Source organism: Gallinula chloropus (genome assembly GCF_964237585.1).
Source record: "Gallinula chloropus genome assembly, chromosome: 7".
Taxonomy (NCBI): Eukaryota; Metazoa; Chordata; class Aves; order Gruiformes; family Rallidae; genus Gallinula; species Gallinula chloropus.
The window spans coordinates 11,195,386-11,222,107 of record NC_140092.1 but is presented as its reverse complement, the minus strand read 5'-3'; the positions used below and the strand labels follow the sequence as shown (position 1 = coordinate 11,222,107).

At 34.1% G+C, this 26,722-nt stretch overlaps 1 protein-coding gene across 3 annotated transcripts in view; it reads right to left on the bottom strand.

Annotated features, from left to right (window-relative positions):
- Positions 1–448: 448 nt before the first annotated feature.
- Positions 449–26,722, bottom strand: part of PCDH7 (protocadherin 7) — a gene marked incomplete at both ends in the record, with an annotated part of 265,318 nt that continues 239,044 nt past the window's right edge. For all 3 annotated transcript variants that reach the window (XM_084267008.1, XM_084267009.1, XM_084267010.1), the window contains one exon: positions 449–828. In XM_084267008.1, the coding sequence (XP_084123134.1) occupies positions 449–828 (380 nt within the window). The remainder of the gene's footprint in view (positions 829–26,722) is intronic.

The window sequence follows — 26,722 nt, the reverse complement described above, 5'->3', positions numbered from 1 at the left end:
GTCCCTGGTGGGGATCAGCAATATTCAGATGATATGTTTTGAATACATTTTCCCTGACTTGTTATCCTCAACAAGCCAGATGACAATCAAACAAAATGAGTGGCTTAACTCATGCTTCTGCAGAGGGGAAACAACAGTGTGTTGTGTTCTTTTTAATCAAGCTTGTTACTATGGGAGGAATTTGCAACCATAGACTTAGGAAAATAAAAATCAGTGAGGGGGAATTAGACATGCAAGTAACAACGTTTTCTACATTGTACAGTATAGTCAGGCAGACAGTATAATTAGATGCCTGTTATGGAGGCAGAAGTGGCAGGCAGATCTTTTGTCTCTTTGGTGGCCCCCTCTATTTTGTTGTTTGTTTTTTAGTTAAAATTGTTTTGATTTTAAGACTTTTGCCCCTTTTCCTTCTTATAATATGAAAGAACTTTGTTGCTGCTCTTTTAGCCTACAGGTAAACTTCTCTTCTAGTTAAAGTATTGACAGGAGATGGCTTGTATTCCCCTGTCTGTGTAAGGGGGATATCCTCTGGATTGCCTTCTTCATTTTTGCTGAAACTAGCCGTGCTGAAGGTCTCATAGGATGAGGTCAACTTTTTGTTAAGGAGGTTTCTGTTGCGATCACCCATGAGGGAGGCTTCTCCATTGGCCAGCTTTTCCTGACTGCCCCGTTCATCGACAGGCATGAAAGTGGAGAGTTTTGGCTGGCTCTTCTGCTTTCTTTCAGGAGAAGTGCGAACGGGCATCCAGCAGGAGTCCGAGTGGCCATATTCATCACACTCTCGGGTACACTTCCCTGTCAGGGCTACATCTGGTAGAGGCCTTGAATCTGAAAGCAAAATAGAGTTGTCTTTACAAGTGAAAAATATTGCGATGACTTCAAGTGAAACTGAAAATCTTCAAATTCACAAAAGGTATTTTTAAAGGTCTTGGCAATAAAGTTCCTCTATGTTCCTCAATAATAGTTTTGGGTTTTTTTTTTACATTGCACATGCCCAAAGGCAACAAGCATATCTGTATAGTCATCTTCAACTTCAAGAATTGAATAATAATAATAATAATAATAATAATAATAATAATAATAATAATAATAAAGCCACTTCTTGTGCTTGTAAATCAATCTCAGAGGCATTTGGCATTAAGTATTGAATTAATTTTGATGTCAAAAGAGTCAACCAAGCCCTTAATTCCATACTGCAAATTTTCTTGAAAGTATTAAAAATACCTTTCTTTGAATTTTTTAAAAGAATGCTTTGAATTTATGTGAAAGGAACTTGAGGCCCTGAACTCTGCAACTACTTATAAACATCCTTACTACTGTGCAAGTGCGCAGCTCTGTTACTGGTAATGAGACTCAGTTTGGACATAACATAAACCTCTGTATTTCTCAGGATTGGGCATTCATTGGTAGTACATAATATGTTAAATCAATGATTAGTAGAAGCATACAAAAACAACCTGCCTTTGGTTATAAACATAATCTAACATGTATGAATAAAGCTGTTGTGTGTGTGAAGGGACAGGGAGAATTTGAGTGCTGCTGGAAGAGATGCACTAACATTTTATACATGACTTGTGTTAAAAGGTGTCCTGTTCCAGATAACTAAGTCTAAGCTTTCTAGCTACTGTAAGAGTACCAGCAAAGAGTACTAGTAAAGTTCATGGAACTGCAGGACTGACTCCAGTTTTTTAGTATTCATATTTTGATACTTGCATTACAATTAAATTAAAAAGCTACCTCAGCTGTTTTAAGCATTGGGTAGGATTCTGAAAGCTTATCATATTCATATACTATACTTTAAGGTCTACAAGAAATAACTGGGGCTGCCTACAAAATAACACCAGGACATTCAAATAATGTTGTCAAAGAGAATAATCAGAAAGTAATTTTTTTTCTATGACTTTCATATGATATAACTGATTTTTTTTGTTTGTTTTTTAAAAAATGAAAAAGAAAGAGTAAGGAGCTTCAATTTGGAAACAGTCAGATACTTTTTCTGGAGCGTGGTAAATTTCTACCTTCCAAAATTCATGGACACAATAATATTACCAGTAATAACCTATGCCTTTTAAAACATCTTTCAAAGGTTTATTCAGCCTTCATTCTGTTGCTTCCATTTTTCCTATTTCTTCTTCTTTGATTTTGGATGTCAGATTACCTTCTCAAACAGTAACAGTTCCAATTGTGAAAATATTATAAATTTATAAAAAAGAGAACTTCTGAGGTTTAAAAGAATAAAAGCAACCAAAAATCCTTTGCCTCTTCCAGAATAAACCATTTTAATTTAAAACATTTCAACAGGTGCTTGCAGAACAAGAATATTTCACTTCAGCATCTACAAATTTAATCCTGATGGAGTTGCAAAAGCTCTTGAAAGTCAGATTTACGTTCATCTTGTCCTGATTTTTTAATGCATTTAGACATTCATTTAATAAGTAATTTGTTGCCGTATTTTAAAGAATATACATATTATTTATTATTAACAGTTGTCAAAAACTTTACAGTATCTACTGCATGTATTCTGAATACTGTATAATATTTCACAGTTCAGTATGTCAGTGATTTTAATAAGGAAAACAGCACTGATGTTCAGATAACTGAGTAACTCTAGTTGACATGTATAAGGCTGAGAGGAGGGAAATTTTGTTCGCGGTGGGTTGTGGGATTTTTTCCCAGTTGTACTTTTTAAGGCTTTTGCTCAGATTCAGTCACTATTCCCATATTTTTTCAATGAAGAATGCAAAGATTATGGACAGTTGTCAGGCTATAAATTTTCGGATGACAGTATTCTGGAGATGTAGACAGAATACAGGGACTGTAACAGGAAAACTCTCTATTTGTCAGCTAAATCTCACATTATTCTGGCACTCCTTAAAGATAAGAAGCATAAATAACTGCTGAGCTGCACATGATATGCTTTGATTTTTAAACAGAAAACTCCGTATTTTTACAACAGGGTAAATCCCCTTCCCATCTTAATCTCAATAAACTGCCTAGGTATGTAGGACAAAGCTGTTTGGGACAGCACAGGACTTATGCAATGTTTAAGAGAGGAAACAAAGGGAAGACAGGGAAGTAGTTTAGATGATTTAAGGAGCAAGAGTGGAAAAATAGAGAGATAAGTGGATAAAAGGGTCACTCACATGTAAATCATTTGCTGGCTAGTAAGCTATACCTGATCCGCGCTGTCTTATTTTACTAAATTCCTTTCTAACTGTTTCCTAGGTATGGCCCCTCTGTATGTGCTTATGCAATGTATGTGTGTGCATGTCCAGTGTCACTAATGGACTGGAGCAAAATGAGGCCACTGGTGCTGTCTACATTTGATCTGAGTGTCTGTGATCTCAGTGGCCAATAGTGTATATATTTGGTATACATGTGTGTGTGTCTCCTGGGAATACATCTTCATCTTTGCTACTGGTTGGACCCAGGGATATGGAACAGCAGCAGCAGTCTTGCTTCCCTCAGGCTGTCAGTTGCGGTGTGATATATTTTCCTCTAAAACACTCTTCAATTAGTATTTGGCATGTACAGTTAATGTAGCCTTATACTCCATTGCTTTCTTGCATCTGCTCTAAGAGCTTCAGGACAGCATTTAAGCACACATTTAATCTAACATGTTTTGAAATCTGTTGTATTTAACTTCCATTTAGAAGATGGACATAACTTCAACATGTGGCAGGTTGGGGAGTGGATGGCATGGAGCAGGTAAGAGGTGATGCAGGGAAGGAGGGAATGTTTTGTGTCTGTGTGTTATATTGTAAGATGGATAAAATGCACAGAGCTTTCAGGACTAAATTATTACCAGTATCTAAACTAGACAGTTAAGGACAACTTAACTTACACTGCAGTAAATAACAGATTTAACCTTCATTTCAAATAAACTGCCACACCACTTTAGCTATAAAGTAATTAAATGTATTTTTGCTTATTCTCTGAACAGTGACCTTCTTTTGCAGAGTAGTGAATTTATGCTCCTCTTTTTACATTATCTAGCCCATGGAGTTGTGAACAACCTCTGAATTTGGGGAAAGGGGTGGGGGGTGGGGGGGAAGTTGTCCTCTAGCACAATTTACATTCAAACACATCTATCTCTAAGTGGCTTACTTTTTAAGTACTCCTCAGTTTAAAAGATAAACACTTTAGTAGTGACCACACTGCTAGCTGGCAAGCCTAATGGAATATGACACAGCAAAGAATTTGTTGGCAGAGCTGACAAATCACCAAGGAAGAGTACAACAGATTTCTACCGCAGCTACATATCTGGAAACTGACTCAACTTGTTAAAATGTCATTTATCAACAAATAAATTTTATCACAACCCTAATTAGTGAGAAAGTAGACCTGAAGAGATAATATTTCTTGTCATACAGAAATTTGAAGATTTGGGTTTAGGTTTTAACTGTTTATATATAGACTACTCAAATTTAAGCATTTATTTGTATAAAACTATTTTTAGAGTTACAATGGAAGATGAAATCTAAGGTATTTTCAAACATATCCTCTTAAGATGTTTCTACATAAGTTTCCTTATTTACAAGGTCATTGTAAACCCAGTTCCTAAAATACAGTTATATAGACAAGTTTTCAGATATACATGTAAATAGCGACTTCAAAGGTGAGTATAAAGCAGATTTCACTTGCTACTGCTCAGACTTCAGCTTAATAAAGTTGTAGAATGCAGGATCTATCACAATGTATTTTTTTAATGCATCTAGTATAAATTTCCACCACCAATTTCCAGAATTAGCTAATACAATTTATTAATTTTTAAATTATAGTGATCATTAATCCAACAGATCTTTAAACACTTATTGCTAATTTCTGAGACAGTGGTCTTGTTTGTTTCCCATTGTCTTGGTTTTGGTTGAGATAGAATACATTTTTTTTCTGATAGCTGGTATAGTACTGTGTTTTGAACGTAAAGTGTTATCAACTCTTAATGATATTTTTAGTAGTTACTAAGTAGATGTAGTGCTTTAATTCAAGGACTTTTCAGCTTCCCATACCCTGTCAGATGCACAACAACCTGGGAAAGCACACCCAGGACAGCTGGCCCAGACTGGCCAAAGGGATGTTCCCTCCCACAGAATGTCATGTTCTGGATATAACTGGGGAAGCTGGCTAGGAGGCAGGATCACTGCACTCTACAGGAGTGATGTTATATATTACATTCAGAGAACCATCCAAAATTCAAGTGAAACAACAGTAAGAGTATGTAGTTAATCTAGAGTCCATCTACATAGTTTTTATATTAAATGGTTGTGTGTTTTATGAGCTGTGTGATTAGAGACACAGCAGAGTTCTTAAACCATAACAAGTATTGACTACATGATCAGAGAACAATAATGCAGAAAACAGCAGAGTGCATTCGTATTGTAGAAAATCACTTTTTAAGGGGGAAAAAAGGGCTAAGCTGTAGTGATACAAAGCTACACAATATTTGAAATTCCTGTCTCCTAATTGTGGTAGCTCAGGAACTGCACCCGTTAGTGCTGCGGCATATTCTGACATGCCAAGACACTATTAAAATACTTAAACATGTTTGAAGGCATCAGCAACTTCTTTCTCTACACCTTAGGCTAAAGACATTTAAACAGCAATTGAACATATCTCAAGAAGCATTTAGTGCCCTAAGGCTTGGACTGCTGTCATTCTGAATGTGGCATTATCGAGTACTGCAGAGATAGTGCATGCCATCTCTAAAACAGTCTTACTGAATAATGTCAAACAAAAATCCACTGTTTGAGACATGCCAACTGCACTGAAGTAATGAATATATTAATTGCATTTGGACTAGAATAATTTCATACATATCAAGCCCAATTCTGACATTCTTTTCAGTGCTTAAGAAAATACTTCAGAATACAGAAAGGATTACATGTACATTGATTGAATGATTAATACTGTGAAAGAAGGTATGAAAAAAGGATATAAAATAATGAATTCTAAACCTTTCTATTATTTTGTTATGCAAGGAAAAAGAAACATAGAATGAAAGTATTTTCAATACTTTACTTGAAAAATTATAAAAAAAAAATATCCTTTAAATAATTTCTAAAAACAGCACAACTCACTGCTGGCACATGACAAAAGTCCAAGTATTTAGCTTGTTTCACAAGAGACCAGAATGGAATTTTGAAAGCAAACATGACGTGCTATATAGTCTATAGTTGTCAGTAGAGAGCCATAATATAGTTTCCATACAATATTCTATAGATTTAATTCTAGTTGAATACTAATGTATCCTGATTACATTATAATATCAAAGGAAGCACATTAGAAATGAATAGTTTCTCTTCTTTAAGTTTTACTTATCTTGTAGTTCAGAACTTATTATTTCACTTTTGTTCACAAGACCAATTTCACGTATACAATGAGGACTAAGAAGTATCAGCTTATGTGATACCAGTGGAGACTACTGTACTAAATACACCATGCTGAACTTAAATTCCCTAGATTTTAATTTTCTAGATTTAAATGTAATTGCTACCAGACTCCTTGTAATCCTGTTAAATCCTTTGATAGCATGATTTACTTCTATCATTGAAATGGCAACATATCCTTCTGAAAAGTAGGACTTAACTATGGCTTCCTGAAGTAGCATAGACATTAAGGTGTAGAAAACATTTAAGCTGTCTAATTGTTCTGCCAATCTGATCCTAAAGTATTAATCTGTCACTGTCTCAAATTACATACCTTTATTTTTTTTCAGTAAAATGTGTCAGTGCTTAACAAACTCTGAGCTGAAACAATTCATGGAGCAATTACAATGTCAGCTCTCCTAAAGATTACTTAAGAAGAGTCTGAATCAGGGCTCAAAAGTCAACATAATTTCCTTGGTACTCATGCCAAATTGATGGGACTGCGGGAGCTCTAAGGGAACAGAGTAACTAGCAGCCATTATTAGCACATCTCAGATGTATACTGTGCCTCCCTTTTATTTTATTTCTCAGTGATAAGGGTTTAATAATGTGTTTTCTTCATCAGGAACAGACACCAAGTGGGAAACTCTAGCCACAAAAGAGAAAAACAAGGTTACACAATGTCCCCCACACCCCCTCCAATTTATGCCTATCTCATTCAAAAGGCAACTTCTTTTTGGATATACTCCAAGTAATATTTTCTAGGGAGTATTAATGAATGCATTGCTTCCATTTAGAAAATAAAAGCACAAACCCAAAAGATGTTCAGTGTCATTAGGTCTGATGGATATCTCACAAGTATCTCAGAGCATATCCAGAATCTATAACAAAAGGTGAACATATATATAAAAAAAAAAAAAAAAATCAGCAACTTGACCGAGTTACAAGCTATTTTGTAAGCTTGATATTTGTTGAAGTGATATATAAATGCAGTAGGTATGTCTAATGTTTAGGTTCAAAGGATGACTGGTTAAAAAGACACAACCTGCCCTACACACGGCTGCTTAATTGTTTAACATAAATAATAAGGGGAAAAAAACAATAAACAAACAGGAAAATGCAACAACTTCTGACTAAGCACAAGAGCTTAAACTAAAATAAAGTTTGGTTGAATGCCTCTGTGTTTAAGAATTTGCTTTAAGGGAAGAATACTGATTTCTTTTTCTCATATCTTTCAGTGAGTTACTCTTTTCTTACAGAATTCTTCTGTCTCATGAGATACTAACTTGAATTGATTATCTTGAAAGAAGCACCGCATCCCTGAAAATTAAATGCTTCATACAGTTCTACTTTGTGCAGCAATGCATTGCTGGTTTCTGCTTCTTATTTCATTCCTGTATATACAGAATAAAATACTTTATAACATATACTAAGTAATAGTAATGCTTTCATAAAAAAAGAATTAATCATGTTCCCAAGAGATTTTCTGTGTGACCTGTGAAATGTGTATTTTGTTACAAGTCGTAGACCTTCAAAGTTAAACTTGAACCTTAACTGTAAAATGTGCTGAAACTCTATTAATTTATATTATGTTAGTTTCATAAGGGAGAAGAAGAAATTTCTTCATGCTTTGCATGCAAATGATCATCTAAATAATGTAGAGCTCAGCATGAAGCAGAAATAAATAACTTGTGACTACTTGTCTTTTTAGTAGCTGTCAAGAAGTTTTGTTGTCAGAATAAAAATAGCTGTTGTGTGAAGGATCCATTTAACCTTTTATGTCACATTAAGGAAACCTTATCCCACAAAATGGAAAAAAAATACTCTCTTATCTGTTTATCTGATACATTTCACTCACAAATACACCTATAAATTGGTAATTTTACTTAATTGTACGAGATAGATCAAGGATATCAATTTTACTTCAGTGAATCGAAAAAGTACAAAAAATGCATTTTCATTCTATTAGCACAAGATCTATATAATGCATGTTAAAAAAGAAATAATAATTTTAAAATATTTCATTAATTGACATTTTTCCTGTTTATAAAAGTATGCTTTAAAAGAAATGTGTTAAATTTTACAAAATATAGTGCTCATCTTCATTAATTATGAAGCATAGCAGAAATATAAAATCAGAACTTGGGTACTGCTTCCACCTGTTACAGGGAACGGAAATTATTTCTTGATTAACTTATTACAGACTGTTGCTTTTTATTCCATTTCAGTATCATAAGACATCGTCTTAGTCTGGTTTTTAGATCAATTATTTTGGAGTCTTCAACGTTTCCTGCAAAGAAGTAAAATCTCCTCTGGAATTAATCCTCCTAAATTTGAAGTTTCATTATATGTACTGATGCTTTCTCACTGAGATGATATGGGGGTGGGGAGGTGCGTGAGTACTAGTTGTTTAGGGGGGATGGAGTTTGGTTATTGTTATTTTTATAGTTAATATGTGCGGAAGCCTTCACATCTCAAAAAATGAAGAGACAAATACAGAAAGAAAATTAATCTCTCAGTGTGATTTATGTCCTGCTCAAAGGGATTTTTTTCATTAATTTTTTATTGATTTTTCAGCTGTGTGTGCAGATTACTGCTAGTGAATTAATTACAAACATCAGCTCAGAATGGTTACATACTTATGGCAGATTCATCTGGGTTGCAGTCCATTAGTAATTAAGTATTAAGCACAGCACTAATTCCACTTGTGCATGTACAGTAGATACAGTGATGATACACATGAATCATAGAGATGTTATACTAAAAGTGATTAGTTTTGGATCATCGTTGTTTATTCCACTATAAAATAGAAAATTGTAATGATAATTTTTTATAGTAATGGAAAGTATACAAAAAGTTTGAATGAAACAAAATAGGGAAGTAAAAATAAAGTTGTTTTACTTGAAAAGTCTGAACCTGTCAGAAACAACAGTCTCAGTCCTTGGGGGAGTGGGAATCTAATGGAGCCTGTAGTGTGTATCACAGTTTTTTGACCCCTGCCCTTCACCCTAAATATCCCACAGTGTTTCATTTGCTCAACAACTGCAGGAGGTAAAGAAGTAGAATTCTTACCTTCCAAATAGAATTCTGTCTCCATGAAAGTTAAAGGCAAGATTGGACTTGAACAGGGGCAACAAACATGTAAGTCAGGAACTCTAATCCCTGAGATGAAGATATTTGGTCTTTGGTTGCTTCACTAGCCACTAGGCAACATTATTTTTTTCAGATTTCCTAAACTACTTACTTGAGTGGACAGTTGAACATATCCCTCTACAGATTTATTGAGATATTGCTCAAAAATATGTGAATTATTTCCTAACCCCGAAGTAAAAATGGAATCATTTGTTTGTCAGAAGTGACTCCAGTGGAAATACTTTTTTAATGTAGCCATTGCCTTGGTTTAAGAATGTTTAATATGGCAATTTCCCTGCTCTTGTGTTTTGCAATAAAATATTAAAATTAGTCAGCATGCTCGGTTGCCAAACTGTACACTCATACCCATAAAATATTATAGCTGAGAAAATATTCCATTATTCCCCAGCTTGTGACACTTCCAGATTTCTTAAGTGCAATATATTCACATTGGCCTACTGTTTCATAGCCAAAATATACTTTTTCAAAAACGAATCAGATTCCAGTAAAATTGACTAAAGATTTGAAACTGGAAAGTGTTAAGCTTGCTCTACTTGTAATGCATGACTAAATTCTTGACAATAGTCAGGAAAAAGCTCTAATTACATATGCTAGGATAGCATGAAACCCAGTCAAGCAGGGAGGTTAAACACCTCTCTCTCTCTTTATTTTTTTTTTAATTTTAGAACATATACTGAAGAAAATACAGATATTATTTTAGACAAGTTTTTAATAAACTGTTAATTTCCTTTTGGTAAATTTTCATCACCTACTATTGCCTCAACAGTGTATCATGGCAAGATCATCATCCTTTGTGTAGGCAATTTGCTTCCAGGCCACTCAGAATATGTTTTTTGAATGAAAAATATTCAGTAGAAAATTGTTCTCTGTACAGTTTTATTCCCTGGCTCCTTTCTGAATCATAATAGAGATGCCAGTTGGGATTGTGGTTCCTGTGAATGTAAAGCATTGTGCACTGGAGTATAACTAACTTATTCATATAATAGATTCATTACTGGCTGGTACAACTGGTTCCTACTTGAGTCAGCTTTGAAGCTGCAACTTGAGGCAAAAAAGTGTGTGCCCAAGTATCAATCATCTGAGCCACCATAACTGTCAGAGGGTGAAATTATTCCAGGGGAATTATTCAAAGAGATTGGCACGCTCCTACCAGAACTGAATGTAGTTCTACCAGAAACTGGGCATCACATTTGTTTTATGGTCCTTTTACAGGTGTGAGCAGCAGAGAGAGCTGATGAGCATGTTTCATGCCACTTTGTAAACAAAGCACCTCTGATGTATAGTGATCCATTAATTTAGGCCTAGATTAAATTTAGCAGATAAACTCACAGTCCACAGTGGTGGATACCTGTGATTAGTTTATTAAATTTATGCTTCAAGTTAATTAATTTGACTGGTAAAGCATGGCCATATACAAATATATTTTATTTTAAATCAGAGATGAGTGGCTGGGTAGACAACATTGAAAATTACCTCTTAGTTTTGAGTGATATAGAAACTAAATGGAAGTATTAATGTGTTCTAAAAAATATTGTGACATTCAGCATTTAAATTAACATTTATTTTATCCTGCTCTTTGTGTGTATTTGTTTTGAGAGTCTTACCTTTTATTGGAATATTAATGTATAGTCTCAAATCTTTCCCACCAGGTACGTGAAAACTCACTAAACATGTGGTAGTGTAACAAAGAGCTAAACAAAATCTCTGTTCATGCTTTACCCTGCTGTAGACATGGACAGCAATTGCATGTCTTAAGTGTTGTTAAACTTACTCTGTGCTGCTGCAGAAAGATTTTATGGGGTTTTTTTCTGTTTCTATTTATTGTTGCTTTTAGACACTGAAAGTAGAGGAGGTACAGAAAGAGGTCAAAATTGACAGCAAAACTGAATCAGGGCTTCTCATGCCAATGAAATAATGAAAAACAGCACTGTTCTTACAGCAACAATAATGAATATAAATAGACAAAAGGCTCTGAACAGCTACTGGGAGGAAGAGAATAAGGCATCCATTTCAAGAAAAAATCTTTTCCTGCCATCACAGATAGCTTTGTGAACTGGATAAATTAGGATGCCCTTTAAACAATTTTCATGCTTCAAGAAATGTCTGTGAGAGACAGGTCTCCCTTATTTTCCTTTAAGGGCTCAGACTTAATAGGTTGAATTTTACTTGTATTTTCTACACCTTTATTTCTCATGTCAATCATTCCCAGATAAAATCTGTTATCTCATCTTTGACATAGTTCAATACTTAATATGAATGCTTTTCTCCCCCTCGGATATATTGTCTCTAATACCCATCTCCCTATTTCTGTACAGATAACATTAGCAGGGTGCAAGTACTGCCCAAATAATTGTCAAAGGTTAATAGTTATTTGCCCAACTCTTCTTTATGTTTCAAAACTAAATCCAGAAGTAAATGCATAACTCTGCATCAAAGTCATTTACTATATTAGCTGTGTGTGTCTGATTTTTTTCTGTATAAAATGCATAAAATGCTGGACAGTGCATCCTAAGAAAGATTAAAACAGCAAGTTTCTTTGCTTTTATGGCTGATAGCATGTACTAAACCCACAAGTTTAAAAGTCATTGGAGAGATGCCATATCAATTAAATTCCCAGAGATTATAAGATTTTTGTCTGTCACTAAGTGATTCTATAGACTTAATGTATTTTACACCACCATCTGTTCAAAACTCAGTAGAGAAATATCTTGCCTCTAGTTGAAACTATTTGAAAATAATTATATCTTCTGCTGGAATAACAAAATAGCAATCTGTTACAATACTTAGAAACCTCTTCATGCTATAAGAGAACAATTCTTCTTGTTAACTTATAGCATTTTTATTTGTAGGGAGGTTTTAATCTGATTTAAGATTTACAGAAAAAACAAAATCTTACATTTCAAATTTCAAGTGGTAGAACTGAGGGGAAAGGAAGAAAGAGCAGATCAGGAATAAAATTCCTCTGCTAATGTCACAAAACGCAAGTACTGTTTAACTTCTCTCTTCTTGTATTCTCTCATTTATTATATTTCAGTCTATGAAAATTTGTCTGGCTGCAGGCATCTCTTATGCTACAAAATAAAGCTTATACAATTTTCTACAATAATCTGTATTTTGAAAACTCCCTGAAGAACTGTAAAATTATTTTTAAGACCACAGCTACACAAACAGCCAGAGGAGTGAGCAATGGCTGTAATTATTATATTTCTGGGAGAATTTCTCACTGGTTCAATTTTACCTGTCTTTCAGGGAAATGTAATATACACCTACAGCATACCTTTTACAAATTAACTACATCGTTAACATACAGCATTTAGAATTCCAGTCAATCCAACTTCATTTAAATTTCTAAAAAGCACAAATATTGTGTATATTCTGACACTGACCTCCTACTGGTTTGACATACTTTGACTCTGATGTTTCTCTCATAAATGGGAAGGGCAAATTCAAAGTAATCAACAAAAGTGTGATCCAGAACTGTTCCAATGATAGAAGCTGACAATTTCAGTTGAACAAAAAGGAAAGATGAGGTCCTGAGTGTTTTACATGTTAAAGATTTCTGTGTTCAAAAAGATAACACATCTTCCCCAAACAGATACATTAAAGACAGTACCAAATACTTTTACTATATTTGTATGTCTACTCTTAATGTTACAAGGATGGAGGTGATAAAAAAGAAATGACAAAGTACAGTCTAAAGATCTCTTTGTTTTTAGATTGCAATATAAATACTATATAATATATTTTTCTGCTCAAAAGTGTAAAGCTGCTCAGCAAAGCTGCTCAGCAGCAGTGTCTGTTTTTCTGATGAGCTTTAGGTCAAGTGGAACTCTTTAGAGGAAAAGGAAGATTGCTCCTTTTTAACACTAACTAAACTAGCTTAGCTGAGAGAAGTTTCTGTAGTTCAGAGGGATACCTGTGTCCCTGCTCCAAAACTCTATTTTTATAGCTGATGGAAACAGATTTATTCATTCAAGCCCCTGAAGGTTGCTTGAATGAATAGTCTGGAAGAAAAGCACGTTAAAGAGGAGTACTAAGATGCATTCCCAGACCTTTAAATTCTTTCTCACTCAGAAGTTCTTTGTTTTCATTATTTAAAAAAAAAAAAAAAAAACGCTTCATCTTGATACTTAGTCTAATAAAATAAGGCTTTGGAGAATAGGGTCCTTTTGGCGTCTCTTGGTGTATTACAGTGTAAGACTGAATTGAGCAGTCCATCAAATAAAAATATAAGCAGAGGAATAAGGAAACCAACAAGTAGTCATTTATAAAGTGACAGCATAAAAAATTGAGGTGAAGTTCCCTATGGAGCCATATCAGCTTTACTTTACCTAGGGGTTACACCCCTAAAACTTCATTAACCCAGAAACTTAGTTTAATCAACTAAAATTAATTCTGGCCTTATTCACAAAACCTTTGCTTTGAAATTGCAGTCTTTCATTTGTTAATGTTAATACAAGGTTCATAAGAATGACTGTGGTAGAAATTTGTCCTAACCCTTTATCAGGGAGTAAAACTATATGTAAAATATCCCTCATTTACCAATATGTTTTCCCCTATTAAACATACAAATTGTAAGTTAAATATGCCTACTTCCTGGGGAACACAACTGTCAGAATGCAGAATGATATTGTAACGTATGAGAATTCAGAGAGAAAAAGAATAAAACTAAAGTTTACAGGATGGGAAAACTTAAGCAATTAAGACTAGTTTTCAAAAATTTCCTCTGTCTGCTATAAAACTGAAATACAAACAACATTTACAGCTGTGGACTACACAATCTGTTCTGTTGTGAACTTTCTTCTGTGTTACTATGCTACTGTCAGGAGCTTTTTAGTTTGGGAGATTTTATTTAGTGGTAGGGATTTTTTAAAGGATAGCAAACGAAGGTTAAAAAAAACATAAAAGAGGCATTCATTATTACAAAGTTTGTATACCTATTAAAAAAAAAGTCATTAAAGTTTAAAGCAAATCAACTTTTACCCAACAGGAGATAAGCAATTATAATGAAATTTATGCAGTGTTTTGAACATCCATCCCAGACAGTAAACCTGACTTACTCCAAATAGTATAATTACCTCCTTCATGCTTAATATTCTGTTCTTCATCAAATGAAATGCAAACTAAACTAACTCCAGGTAGTTCTGCAAATGTGGCTTGGAAAGAAAAGTATTATCAATAACTATAGGTCATCTTATCTCAAGAAAATCTATCAGGTATCCAACACATCAAAGCACTTGCACTGCAGTTTTATCCTACTCTCTGTTTTTAATTATGAGGCTTTTCTCTGCAGGAAGCAATTCTAAGAGAAATGAAACAATTTATTTTAAAGGTAATAAACATCAGAAGTATTCTGCCTCATACATTCTAAAATGCAGAATATCTTAACACTTCACAGTTTGTAACAGACACATACACAACTGTTTTCTAGGTAAAGACATGGCCTTTCGCAACAACTTCCCAAAAGAATTGCTCACTATTAGTAACTGCACAATCTTAAATTCAAAAGGAAACCGACCAAATGCAATTTGATTGTGAAAAGGTATACTTTTTAATGCATAAATAAAAGATATATTTTGAATTTCCCATACCAAGAAATAAATAAGGTTGCAAGTAGAAGTAAAAAGAACTATGCAATTTTTTGCCATATCCAGAAAAGAATTTGTGTGGAAATGTTAAGATACAGAAGAAAGCATTTCAAACAAAAGCAAACATTTTCAGACTTGCTTGTTTCTCTGTGAAAAATCACAGTGACTCACTATTAGAAATATTTAACTTGTTCTGAAAGTACATGTCTTCTGAGCTCTGCTATGCACACCAATTTTAAAAAGAACCTTTTATTTCCATAAAGCTGTTTCAGCACATTTCAGGGAACACGAAAGTTTATGACAGTTCACATTACTGCATTTCTTTATTATACTGTCTGCCATGACCTTCAGTGCTGATACTCTGCAAAACTTTGATTTTATCATTCCAGATTCAAAACAAATTGAAATGGTGTCATGAAAATATTCTGGCTTTGAAGCAGTCAGTAAGAATTACTAAGAGGAAAGGTGCATAGACAAAATGTGGCAATTTAGCTTAATCTAGGTACAGAATTTGTTTCCCAGAATAGAGAATTTAATAGCAATTTTTTACTTTATTTTTTATTTAATACAACTGATAGCTCAGGTCATCATATCTGTGTTCAAACTTGAGTGTTTCAAATACAAACACACAAGTAATGTCATGCAAGTGTTAGCTTTTCCTACTGATTACAGGAAAGATCAGGAACATGATCTAACTCTATAGCTGAATGCTTATCATTCAGCTAGAAGGGGAGGAGGGCAGTTGTCAGATTTTAGAAAGCAGACTTCTGTCCCTAGTTGAATGCATAGCAGTCTACAGAGTCAAGGTCACTCTGTTTCTCTCTTTTTCAGTAACTCCTGATAGTGGATGCAGAGCTCTCACCAGAAAAAGTTGGAAGCTCTAGGCTTGAATTCCCTTAAGCTAAATATAGTACCTACAACTTATGATAGCCATACTTAAATGCAAATGTCCATGGTTTCTACTCTAATTTTAAGCTATGTGCTGAATTAATGTGTCCAGAACTTAACTGGACTTTTTTGTCTTATTTCTGGATGTCACCAGAGCATGGATTTCCAGATGAATTGGTTTTGTAACTGTGAATCTTAACTGATAGGTAACTGTGATTAAAAACAGTCAGTTAGAACAAGGTAGCTACTAGAATATCAGCTTTCTGAACCTGTTTCATAGCACACATGCCTAAACCGCACCTCCAGAGTCAAAAATAGGTGTTCTTCATCTCTTAGTTCCCTGAACAAACCAGTCATAAAAGCTTTGTCTGCAATCAAAACTGTCAAAGCCGTGCTAAGGTTTTTAGTTTAAAAATGGCAAGGTCTAGAGATGCTCTGTGACGCAAATCATAATGCTGTTAATTAAACTCCAAAGCAAATACTAAATTTTAAGCTGCAATAATTACCAAATTTTTCTCTAGGGCTCGATATCAAGTATTTATTTCAATTAATTAACTGGCATGACACTTTCAATAACATTAAAAAAAAATGAAATGGCTAAAATTCAACTGAGTTTATTAATAAAGTCTTTGCCCCTCAAAAGACTAGAACTTAGCTTATTACCACCTTGTTGTCAACAAATTAATGGCATGAAATCCATAGCTATCAGCTCTTCTTGCAAAATATTCAGTATTCTGCAATAAAGTCTTTTAAAGTAAATATAAGATGACAACTGATTAGAGATCTGTCAGCTTGAGCGGGAAGACTTGACACTTTATTTCTAGCTGAATTTCAAGTCCATTAGTTTCTGTAATTGCACAAATGAAACCCTTGCATATTTTTCTAAGATGTGATTGCTATGAGCAAATAAGGGCTGTCATTCACTTTATTAACATGATCTAAAAGTAACACAGTGAATGTAAGCTATTTGATTGGTCAACTTTTTCTTTCGGGAACCAATACCATGCTACTTGCTAGATGTTTGGCAGGCCTCTAAGGGATCTGTATCATGAAAAACAGTTGTACCTCTGTTCCAGTAACACGCCTTTGGCAGATTACTAGTCTCCCAACATTAATCAGTCTCGCTAACTAGCATGATTGACCACGATAAATGGAAACAAGTTCAGCAAAAATTCTCAGACTCTTAACTTCTCTGGCCAGAAGATACCATTGGGATCTTTCAGACAGTTCCTTGAGTGCATAAGCTGAAGATTTTTTCCCTTCTAGAAGCAAGATATTACTGTGTTTATATAAAATAGTACGTTTTAGACTCCAAGAAATGTTGAGTTTATTGTATCCCCCTTAGTAAACTGCTATTTTAATTAGCTTTGCTCTGCTTCTTTGGAGGACTTTGTTTCATCTTGTCTGTGTGTACCACAGACTTACAAAAGTGAATAATCTATTTTACCATATAAGTATGAATATTTCACTATTCTCCTTTTCTATATGATTTCTTTCTCTCATACTGGAGAAGTTTCTGTCTTCTAAAGAAAACATAGCTCAAAAAGGATCAACTGTAACCAGTCCCCTAGATTAACAGAAAAATCTAACCTGATAAATCCTTTTTGGAACCTGGGGCATTTCCCCAGGGTTTAAAATCTATTTGTAAGCAGACAAAGATTAAATTTCTATATGCAGTGGTGTTTCCAAAAGAACTCAAGATCTTTAGTACATATTTTTTCATTGAAATCAATGATTTCTTTCTATTTAAGAAAAAATAAGCATATCTGCAATCCATTTTATTATATACAAAGGTAACGACTTTTTTTTTTCCAAATTTTAATTGCAAAAATTGTTCTTCCTATTTTTCTTACACCTTTGTTGTCTCTGAGCTTAACCTTGCTACCACAACAGTTTATGTGAAAGACAATAGAATTTAATTGTACATTACTCTCTACTACTGAGTTTAGAAAAAAAAAAATGGAAAGGAAAAAGTAAAGGTAGCTTGATCACTGATTTGCCTGAAAGCCTGATTGCACTTCTGCTATTCTTGTACTATAGTGGACATACTATAGATATTGATTTATGAAAGGTAAGATATCTGAACACTTTAGTATACCTACAAATCAATTCACAGCTACTTCATTAAAAAACAATAATCTAACATTCATTCTTTCTAATTTAAAAATTTTCTGTTTTAAATAGCACACTAATCTTTGCCAGTGGATATTAGCATATGTTTGATTACTTTCAATTTCTCTGAGTAATACATAATCTGCTGCTTAGATCAGATAAATACAAACATGCAGTTTCCCAACAAATAACAAAACTGGACAGTGAGGCAAAAGCCATTAGAAGCTTTCAATCCATAACTAGCAATTAAGAACACTTTTTCTCATTTAAATAGATGTCCTCCAGATAGTATGCTAGACATTTTAGTCCCACATTCATCTTTATCATGGATAGCTTTTAGACAAAACAGCCCGTCTGCCACACACAGTCATGCTGTATTATAACATATGAAACCATCTGCATTTCAGTCATAAAGTTTTAGTGACATATTAGATTGTATAAACATTAAAAAAACCCAACCTTTCAAACAGTATTGTAGTCAAATGGTGTATCAGATTCTGTAAAACCATGCGGAGCAGTATCATCTCACAGATCCTAAAGTTAAGAACCCGATTCTCTATTTCTCTACTAAATTAAACCACAAGGAAACATTTGTTACACAACCACATATTAAATGGCTCTGCCTTGCTCCTCTACCACCAGGCAGACACACTTCCTAGAACCCATTTCTGTGTTTGTTTCTAACTTTTCTGCACACTGGCATATTTTTCGCTTGGGCTGGCACTAGTCTATCAGTACATTTCTACTTCAGCTGTTCAAGCGGCAGCTAGCAGGGCAGCCACAACAAACACAGTTCTGGCAGCTCCTAATGTGTGTCCCTGCCTTTTATTCAGATGCTATTTACACAGTGTTTACATGTAGACCACGTAGCTTTTATAAAGCACAGAGCTTGGATTTTAAATGGAAAGCTTATTAGGCACAGGAGTCTCTCAAATTAAATCATAATAAGTAGCTAGTTAAAATGCTTTGGAAGACAGAATACACAGTACTATATATTTTATACACAGATAGTGTTTGTCTAAAGAAAAAGAGAAAAATGGAATAACAAATGCAATCAGTGAGAGGTACCGGACACAGGAGTTTTACTGCTACACCATTTGCCTGCAGTAGGAAAAATAAGCCTCTTGTCCTAATTTCATTGTGTATTGAAAATCATGAGCACACATAGGAAATAAAAACATTAATATAATTTCCTTAGCTAAATCACCAAGAAACATATATAGAAAGAGTAAAATATATATTTCTACTGTTAATTTTTTATTTCTGTCTCAAGTATTCCAAACAAACCAACTTAGACTGTCCTAAAAGTCAGGTAATTTTATTTCTGTTCCGCTCTGGTTTTTTTCTTTGTTTTTGTTTGGGTTTTTTTGGTTGGTTGGTTGGTTGGTTGGTTTTTTTTTTTCTTTTTAATATAGGATGTAGGAATGTAAAATTTCAAATCTGCACTTTTCCCATCTGTCATGGGAATTATTCTAGGTTGGGTGACTTCCTCTTACAATAACCTGGAATTCTGTCTGGGAATTAAGCTATAAAGCCTATCAATAATATTTCCATCAAACCTTGTATGTTCCTATGACATGTTCTGATTAAGGTGAATTGAATTTGCACTGTGCTTACTCACAGTTTGAGTGTGCTGAACTAATATTTTAACATTTTTTCTATTTTCTCTTCAGTCTACTCATCTTCAAGTTTCTTACCAATACTGTAAGCTCTTGGGAAACATAAACACTTCATTTTATATTTACATTGCCGCTGTCTCTCTATGCTGCCTTTCTGATCCAGTATTGCAGAGAATATTCATTTAAAATAAACATAAATACGCATCGTGCAAATCTGTGACCTTGCAACAACTCCCTGAGTCCACTAAAACTTTTGTATTAATGCAATTTTATTCAGAACAGAATGCTACAGAGTTACCATTTCACTGTGATTTGAGTGCATACAGTTCACACAGGCAAGCAAAAAAGAAGATCTTACAGGTTGAGTTTGAGAAATTTGGCTTACGCTGCAAATTAATTCACTGAGAATTTAAATGGTCTTGGAACATATATCCCAAAAATGGCATATGAAAGACTTGAGTAAAGAAGCTAAAAGTTTGATCCATAAAGGTAAAGGCAGCAAGGTTTAACATTTCTGAAATATTTCTCCATTTATAATTTTAGTTCAACTTTGATTTAAGCTGTTTGCAGTAGTAATGAATATTTTTGTAACATTAATGATTCATAGCAGATAAGACTTATGTTGCAAAAATATTGCCCTAATACTTGAGTTATTAATTACACATTAAAGTAAGTTTCATCATGCCAGACACAGGTTTCCTAAATTTTTATCAAATTATGTTTTTCTGCTTAACCAAGTAAATTAAATCCTATCAAATATGCTGGGACGTCCATATGGAAACTTGAAGCACTTGACTAGTTGGACATTCAAGGGAATGCGGTGAACTCTGTCTTACTGTAATACACATCACCAGGAAAGGCATAAAAATATATCAACATTAGGTTCTTTTTTTTTGTGAGACTTCAGCTTCAAACCTCCAAGGTTTTTACATGCACGATTCACACCAATGTCTATGAACAGTAGTTTAGGAAAACATTTTTATGCTGCTCTGGAGATGGTGGTTCAAAACCCAGTACATAATTAAATACATGGGATGGATGTTACCAAGTCGTTAATGCATGTAAAATTTCCTTTGACAATTCAAATTCAAACTCACTTTAGTTCTTATAAATCTTGCAGGAGTATAATTGACTTAACGTTTTCTCCACTACAGCTAATACATTACTTTCATTTCTATCTGGATTTTCATACAAATTAGTTAGGCCTGCCGAAAGGAATTAGTGATACCTGATAGCCAACATTGAAGCATCTGAGGAAGACTGGGCTTTTGTTCTTTGGTTTGTGGGATTTTTTTTTATTCTTTCAGCTGTAGTTGTATGCATAAGCAATAGATGACCTGAAATAATTGTCTGGTAATGCTAGGACAATAATTGCTAGTAAAATTAATCTGATCAATTCTGACACTATACTACTAGGATCATATGCAAATAAAATACTGTGTTATGAACTCTTTTTTTAGGTCTGTTTACATTAATTTTCTACATGTCATGTAATTAATAGAAAAATGCATTCTACTGATAGTTGAACAAACAAGGAAGAAGAAAATCATCGCCTCCAAATACAACCACATTCTCTATTTTGCCAACTTGAATCCACAGCTAGTTCCATTGAAATTGAATGACTCCAGATTTTCATACCTCCTTAGGCTGCTCATATCAACTTCAAATACAGTCCTCTATTCAAAATATTTCAAAATTGATTTATTTTTTTAATTTGAGAAGTTTTCTAGCACTTTAACTGCCTATGATTTAATTACTCCATATTTGTGCATATTCAAATGACTGGTGTTACAGTACATAAAGCTATGTAAATATGAGGGGCAAAAAAAAATAACTACCAGGCACTTCTTTTATAAAGTTATAAAACCACACTCATAAACAACAACATAAAGGCCCAAACACCAAAAATTTTCAGTGGAATCCATAGAAAACAGAGAAAGGACAAATTTTATGTCCAGATCCTGAAAATAAAAGTCACATACACAACTCTGAAATGTCTTGCTTTTGTCTTTTTTTCCCTAGGTATCTTCAACATTTCGTCTTTCTATGCAGTCGCTTCTTTTTGGCTTTCAGTGTTTTAGTTAGAATAGGAAAGCATTTTTTGGCAGCCTTTGAATAAACTTCTATGGAACTGGTTTTGATTTTTTTGTTGTGTTTTGGTTTTGGTTGGTTGGTTTTATTTGTTTGAGGGGGTTTTGCCCCCTTTTTAAAGAGGGAAAAATATTTGAGGTCAGCATACTGACTGCACCACCTACAGTGGAGTTGTTGATCAGATTCCTCTCTATAAGTATAAAACCAAACCTAGTCCTTCTCAGGGAAGTGCTGCTGAGTGCCCCCAAAACAAACAGCAACAGGGCTAGGAAACATAAAAATACAGGTGACTGATCATTTTACAAGTTTTTTAGAGAGAACATCATTCCCTCTCAATTGATCGGTGCATGCGTACCCTGTGGGAATATGCAAGAACTGTTCTCCAGTTCCTTTATGCCTTTAACACCACATCTATACTGTTCTGAATCATACATCTAAATAAAACTGAAAACCACTCTCTTCATGTTGAACTTAATGGGAAATCTCAGAAGAAATAATATTAATTAATTGTCCTCCTGTTTATCAAAAACTATAACTATTTAACAACAAATCCAACAATGACAAGCCCTCCCCAAAAAAACAACAAAAACCCCCAAAATATTTTTCCCACAGAATGATAGGATTATCATAGATACAGACATAATTCCTTCCTAAACTTTATATTTGATTGCTTTCAAGGTGTTATCTTCTATTTTCTAAAATTAAAGAATCTCCCTGCTCCAAATTATTTTCCTCAAGTTCATTTTACATTATGTTTACACTCTAAAATGAATGGAATTATTCCCAAAATCTTGTTAGAACAAAGTCAGTCTTTCCTGTATTATCAGCTGGACATGCATGCTTTTAAGACCTGATGATTTTTAATTTAAATTGTCTCCTAAATTATTTACAGGTAATTTTATCTTGTTTTACTTTTCTCCTTTGATAATAAAACTTTTAGCTTTCAATCACCCCCTTCTGAAGACTGAAGTTCCTTTTTCATTCTAATGATAGAAAATTTAGCTGATCAGGCAGAACTTGTATCACCCTGTCTCACCATCACTGCCTCCTGCTACACTGTACAACGGGATACAACTGGAGGAACACTCAACATTTCACTCACTAGCTACAAACCTACTTTGCCATTAATCATTTGCGTGCTCTGCTGTTGTTTTCAATTGGATAAACTCACCTTTCTCTGAGACTTTTGAAGTCTTTTTTAATGTTGAATTAATGATATTACAAATCCATTTTCCATCTTATAAATAGCTTATGTAAATAAAGTCTATCTTGAACCGGCATCAGTCTGATCCTTCACTTTACTGTGCTTAGAAACACAAAAATAAAACTATTTTTGCAGAGTGTGTGTTTTTCATACTGTAATAGAAGACTAAAAGACTGAAACAGGTTCTCCAGAGAGGTAGTAGGTTCCACATCCCTGGAAACATTCAAAGCCAGGTTGGATGGGGCTCTGATCTAGTTGAATACATCCCTGCTCATTGCAGGGGAAGGGTTGGACTAGATGACCTTTGAATGTTCCTTCCAACTCAAACTACTCCATGATTTTGTATTAAATCAGGTAATCATAAGCCCCAGTGTCTCAGGCAGTTGCCAATTCTGTGCTGGTAACATCTTGTTTCTCGCTGGCAAAGGCTAGGTTAGTAAGAACAAAACCGTCCTAAAGTTTACATTTCTTTTTTGCATTCCTTCCTATCTAGAAAGTAAAATAAAATATAAAATAAAACAGAAAGAAGATGAAATGAAGAGGAAATTTCAGAGAATATTCTCTGAACTGGAAATTTTGAAGAGATGCAGGATGCCCATACTAAATAGATACTAATTGAGCAAATTAAACTCTTTTTTTTCTAGAAACCAAGAACTACCAGAACTCAGAATTTTTGCCTTTCTTCTGTAGCTGACCCTGTTTAACTTTGGTTTCTTGAATATTTGTTGTTTGGTTTTTTAAAAATATTTTTTAAATATCTCTTTAAACAAGAAATAGGGAAGTAGGTTTATTTTTTGTCAATTTGTTTTGTTTTGCTTGTGTTTAACTCCTGTAACATGGTTTTGTTACATGAGAAAGCCGATTTGCCTTCCTGTGTTTCAGTAGTATCTTTAAGCACTATAAAAGCTTAAAAAAAACCAAACCAAAACAAAACAAAAACTTCATACTTAGGAGGCAGAGGGGGAAAACAAGCATGTGAACTCTAGACATGTCTCATGGAAGAGCTTTTTCTCTGGTAGTGGAAAGTATGAGCTGGGGAAAAACAAGCAAAACCAAAACAGAACACAAAAAACAAGCCCAGGGATAACTATGTCTCATACCTGTACTTTCAAAACCTTAGATGACAACACAAGGAAGCAAGCATTGTGCTCTACACTCTGAAGTGGATAGGAAGTGTGCATAAAAACATGTCAGGCTTGAGCAATACTGTGAATATTGTTATATCACAAAGAAAATGTGTATGCCACTCTGTGTGCTTCATTAAAAAGATCTCTTCATGACTCATTCCCAATCTAACTGTCCTATGCAAATCACAGGATCACAGAATTGTATGGGTTGGAAGGGAACTCAAGAGATCATCGAGTCCAACCCACCGAATGTGGAACTTTTCTGGATATCAATATCTACTGGTTAAACAAAGGAAGAGGGAAAGATGCATACATCATCAGCATCTCATGCCATCCTTATTCCTGAAGTCTCTCTGATTTTCTTTGATTTTTATGGCATAGCAGTCTGGAATAGCCAGGAAACAAACAAACAAACAACCCACAAAAAACAAAACACCGAACCAGGGAGTGAAGAAACATCATGCAGAAGAAGAATTTAATTTCCTATCTTTAAAATGCTATCACCAGTAAGGCAATAGAAATTCAAATATATTCAAAGAAAAGGAATAGATATGATCAAGTAGTTGTGAGACTTAAATGGTGCATCTCTAAACTGAAATGTAATGCACAGTTGTATGTCCAGAGTTCAAATAAGAGTGTACACACTTTTCCTTTTTAAGGAATTGGCAATGAGGCTGTAGTGGAGATACCATCATGACACTGTGCTATTTGGACAGATCAGACTTAGTTTTTACTTCTTCCTTAAATCTAGAAAAGAATTAAGACATGAATTCAAATGAGTTTTAGATTTACCTTGGAAAATCAACTCCAGTGCCCCATTGTATGTTACTTTTGTATCATGTTAGTTATCAACGAGCAGGAGGCCAAAAGTCCATTTCAGATCACACTATCTATAGTTCTGTTGTCCTGGTACTTGGTTATTTTTGCTTTATCTTTGGAGGAATGAGCTATTTTGAAAACTATCACCTGAAACAATAGGCAAACTAAAAGTGAAGCCCCAAATTCCCAAGTACTTTAAACAGATGATGGGAGTATGTAGAGTTCAGAGAAAATTAGGGCCCTAATCCTCTAAACATTACAATTATCATAAAAATAGATTGAGTTCACTTACACTCTGTGCCAGAGCTCTGTATGCTACCTTACTAATCAAGCTTTATTATTATTATTATTATTACTAATAATAGCAATAGAAAGAACCAAAGGTAAAAAGTGGTGAAGTGATCAAAGGTGAACATAATAAGAGAATACTCAATTGCCAGAAAACTGTTAAAATGGAAAGATCACCATCACACACAAGCGAAAGATATTCTTCTAAATTTTTATAACTGTGGAGAATCCCACGAATTCTTCATTCCCCCCCTTACACTGAAAATCACTTTGTAATATGTATTTGCAAAAGCTTTACTGTGAATTTGATATCTCTACCTTAAGTCGACAAGTCTTGAGAATATGCACTGAACGTTATCAACTGCAGTTTTCTGCAAAGACTTGGCAGTCTATGTGATAGGATGTTATGTATTATGCCTTCTTTAAAACAAACTGATGAATTAGAATCTGTAATGTATAGCATTTTAAAATGTATTCTTATTGTGTCTTCCAAAGTAGAGCATTTGGAAATGCTCAAGCATAACACGACAATAAGATTTCAGTAAAGTGGAGCAGGACGGAGAACCCAAAATAAAAATGTGCATAATGGAAAAATATCAGGTTGAACAAATATTCACACGCTATAAATGCATCACAGTTTAAATATATTTTTTTCTGTCCTTTAAAAAAAATGCTGTCTGTGTTCATCATAAGACTAAATACCAGATTATTCTTCCATCACACTCTTATTTTAAATCCTATTTTAGCTTTTATTCACATGACTTTTAGTCTCCTTTTTCTAGTCTTCCTAGCTAATAGTGAAGTAACATCTGTTAGTAATATCAGGGCTCTGAGCCAACATTTGTAAAAAAATTTGGAATACATTATTTCATCATCTTTTAAAATATATATTTGAGGGGATATCTTAATCTATTTGAAATCTTAATAAAGAAAATATTTTATACTTTTATATATATAATATACTAACATTATACATCCTTAACTGATTTTTTTTATACATGTACCAGATATACAATCATCCACAGTGCCAGCAGATAGTGGATCATAACCCATCTGCAGGCTGGAGGAATGCCTGCAGACCTCAGCAGTGTGATGTAATGAGGACATACACAGACAACTTCTAGGGAGAAAAGCACCCTGAAATAATGAAGAGGACTTTGAATGAATGTATAGACAAATAAGTAATGTAACACTGCCCAAGCCACACCCTTGACTCACTGGCTACCTAAATATGTTTAATGTTTTCAGATCTGCATCTGCTTTTGTATTTTTTAAAACCAATGAAGCTTTTTGATTTCCAGTGTTTGTGACCCAAAAGTGCCTGATTGAACTGACTCTTGCCAGCACACAGTTGACTCCTGAAGTCAGTGATACTGCTGTATTGTTAAAAGCAGAGCAAAAAGGGTAAGTAAAATCCTGCATGAAATACAATTCCTCTGTTCTTTGTTTCCAATTTCTGAATTGACCA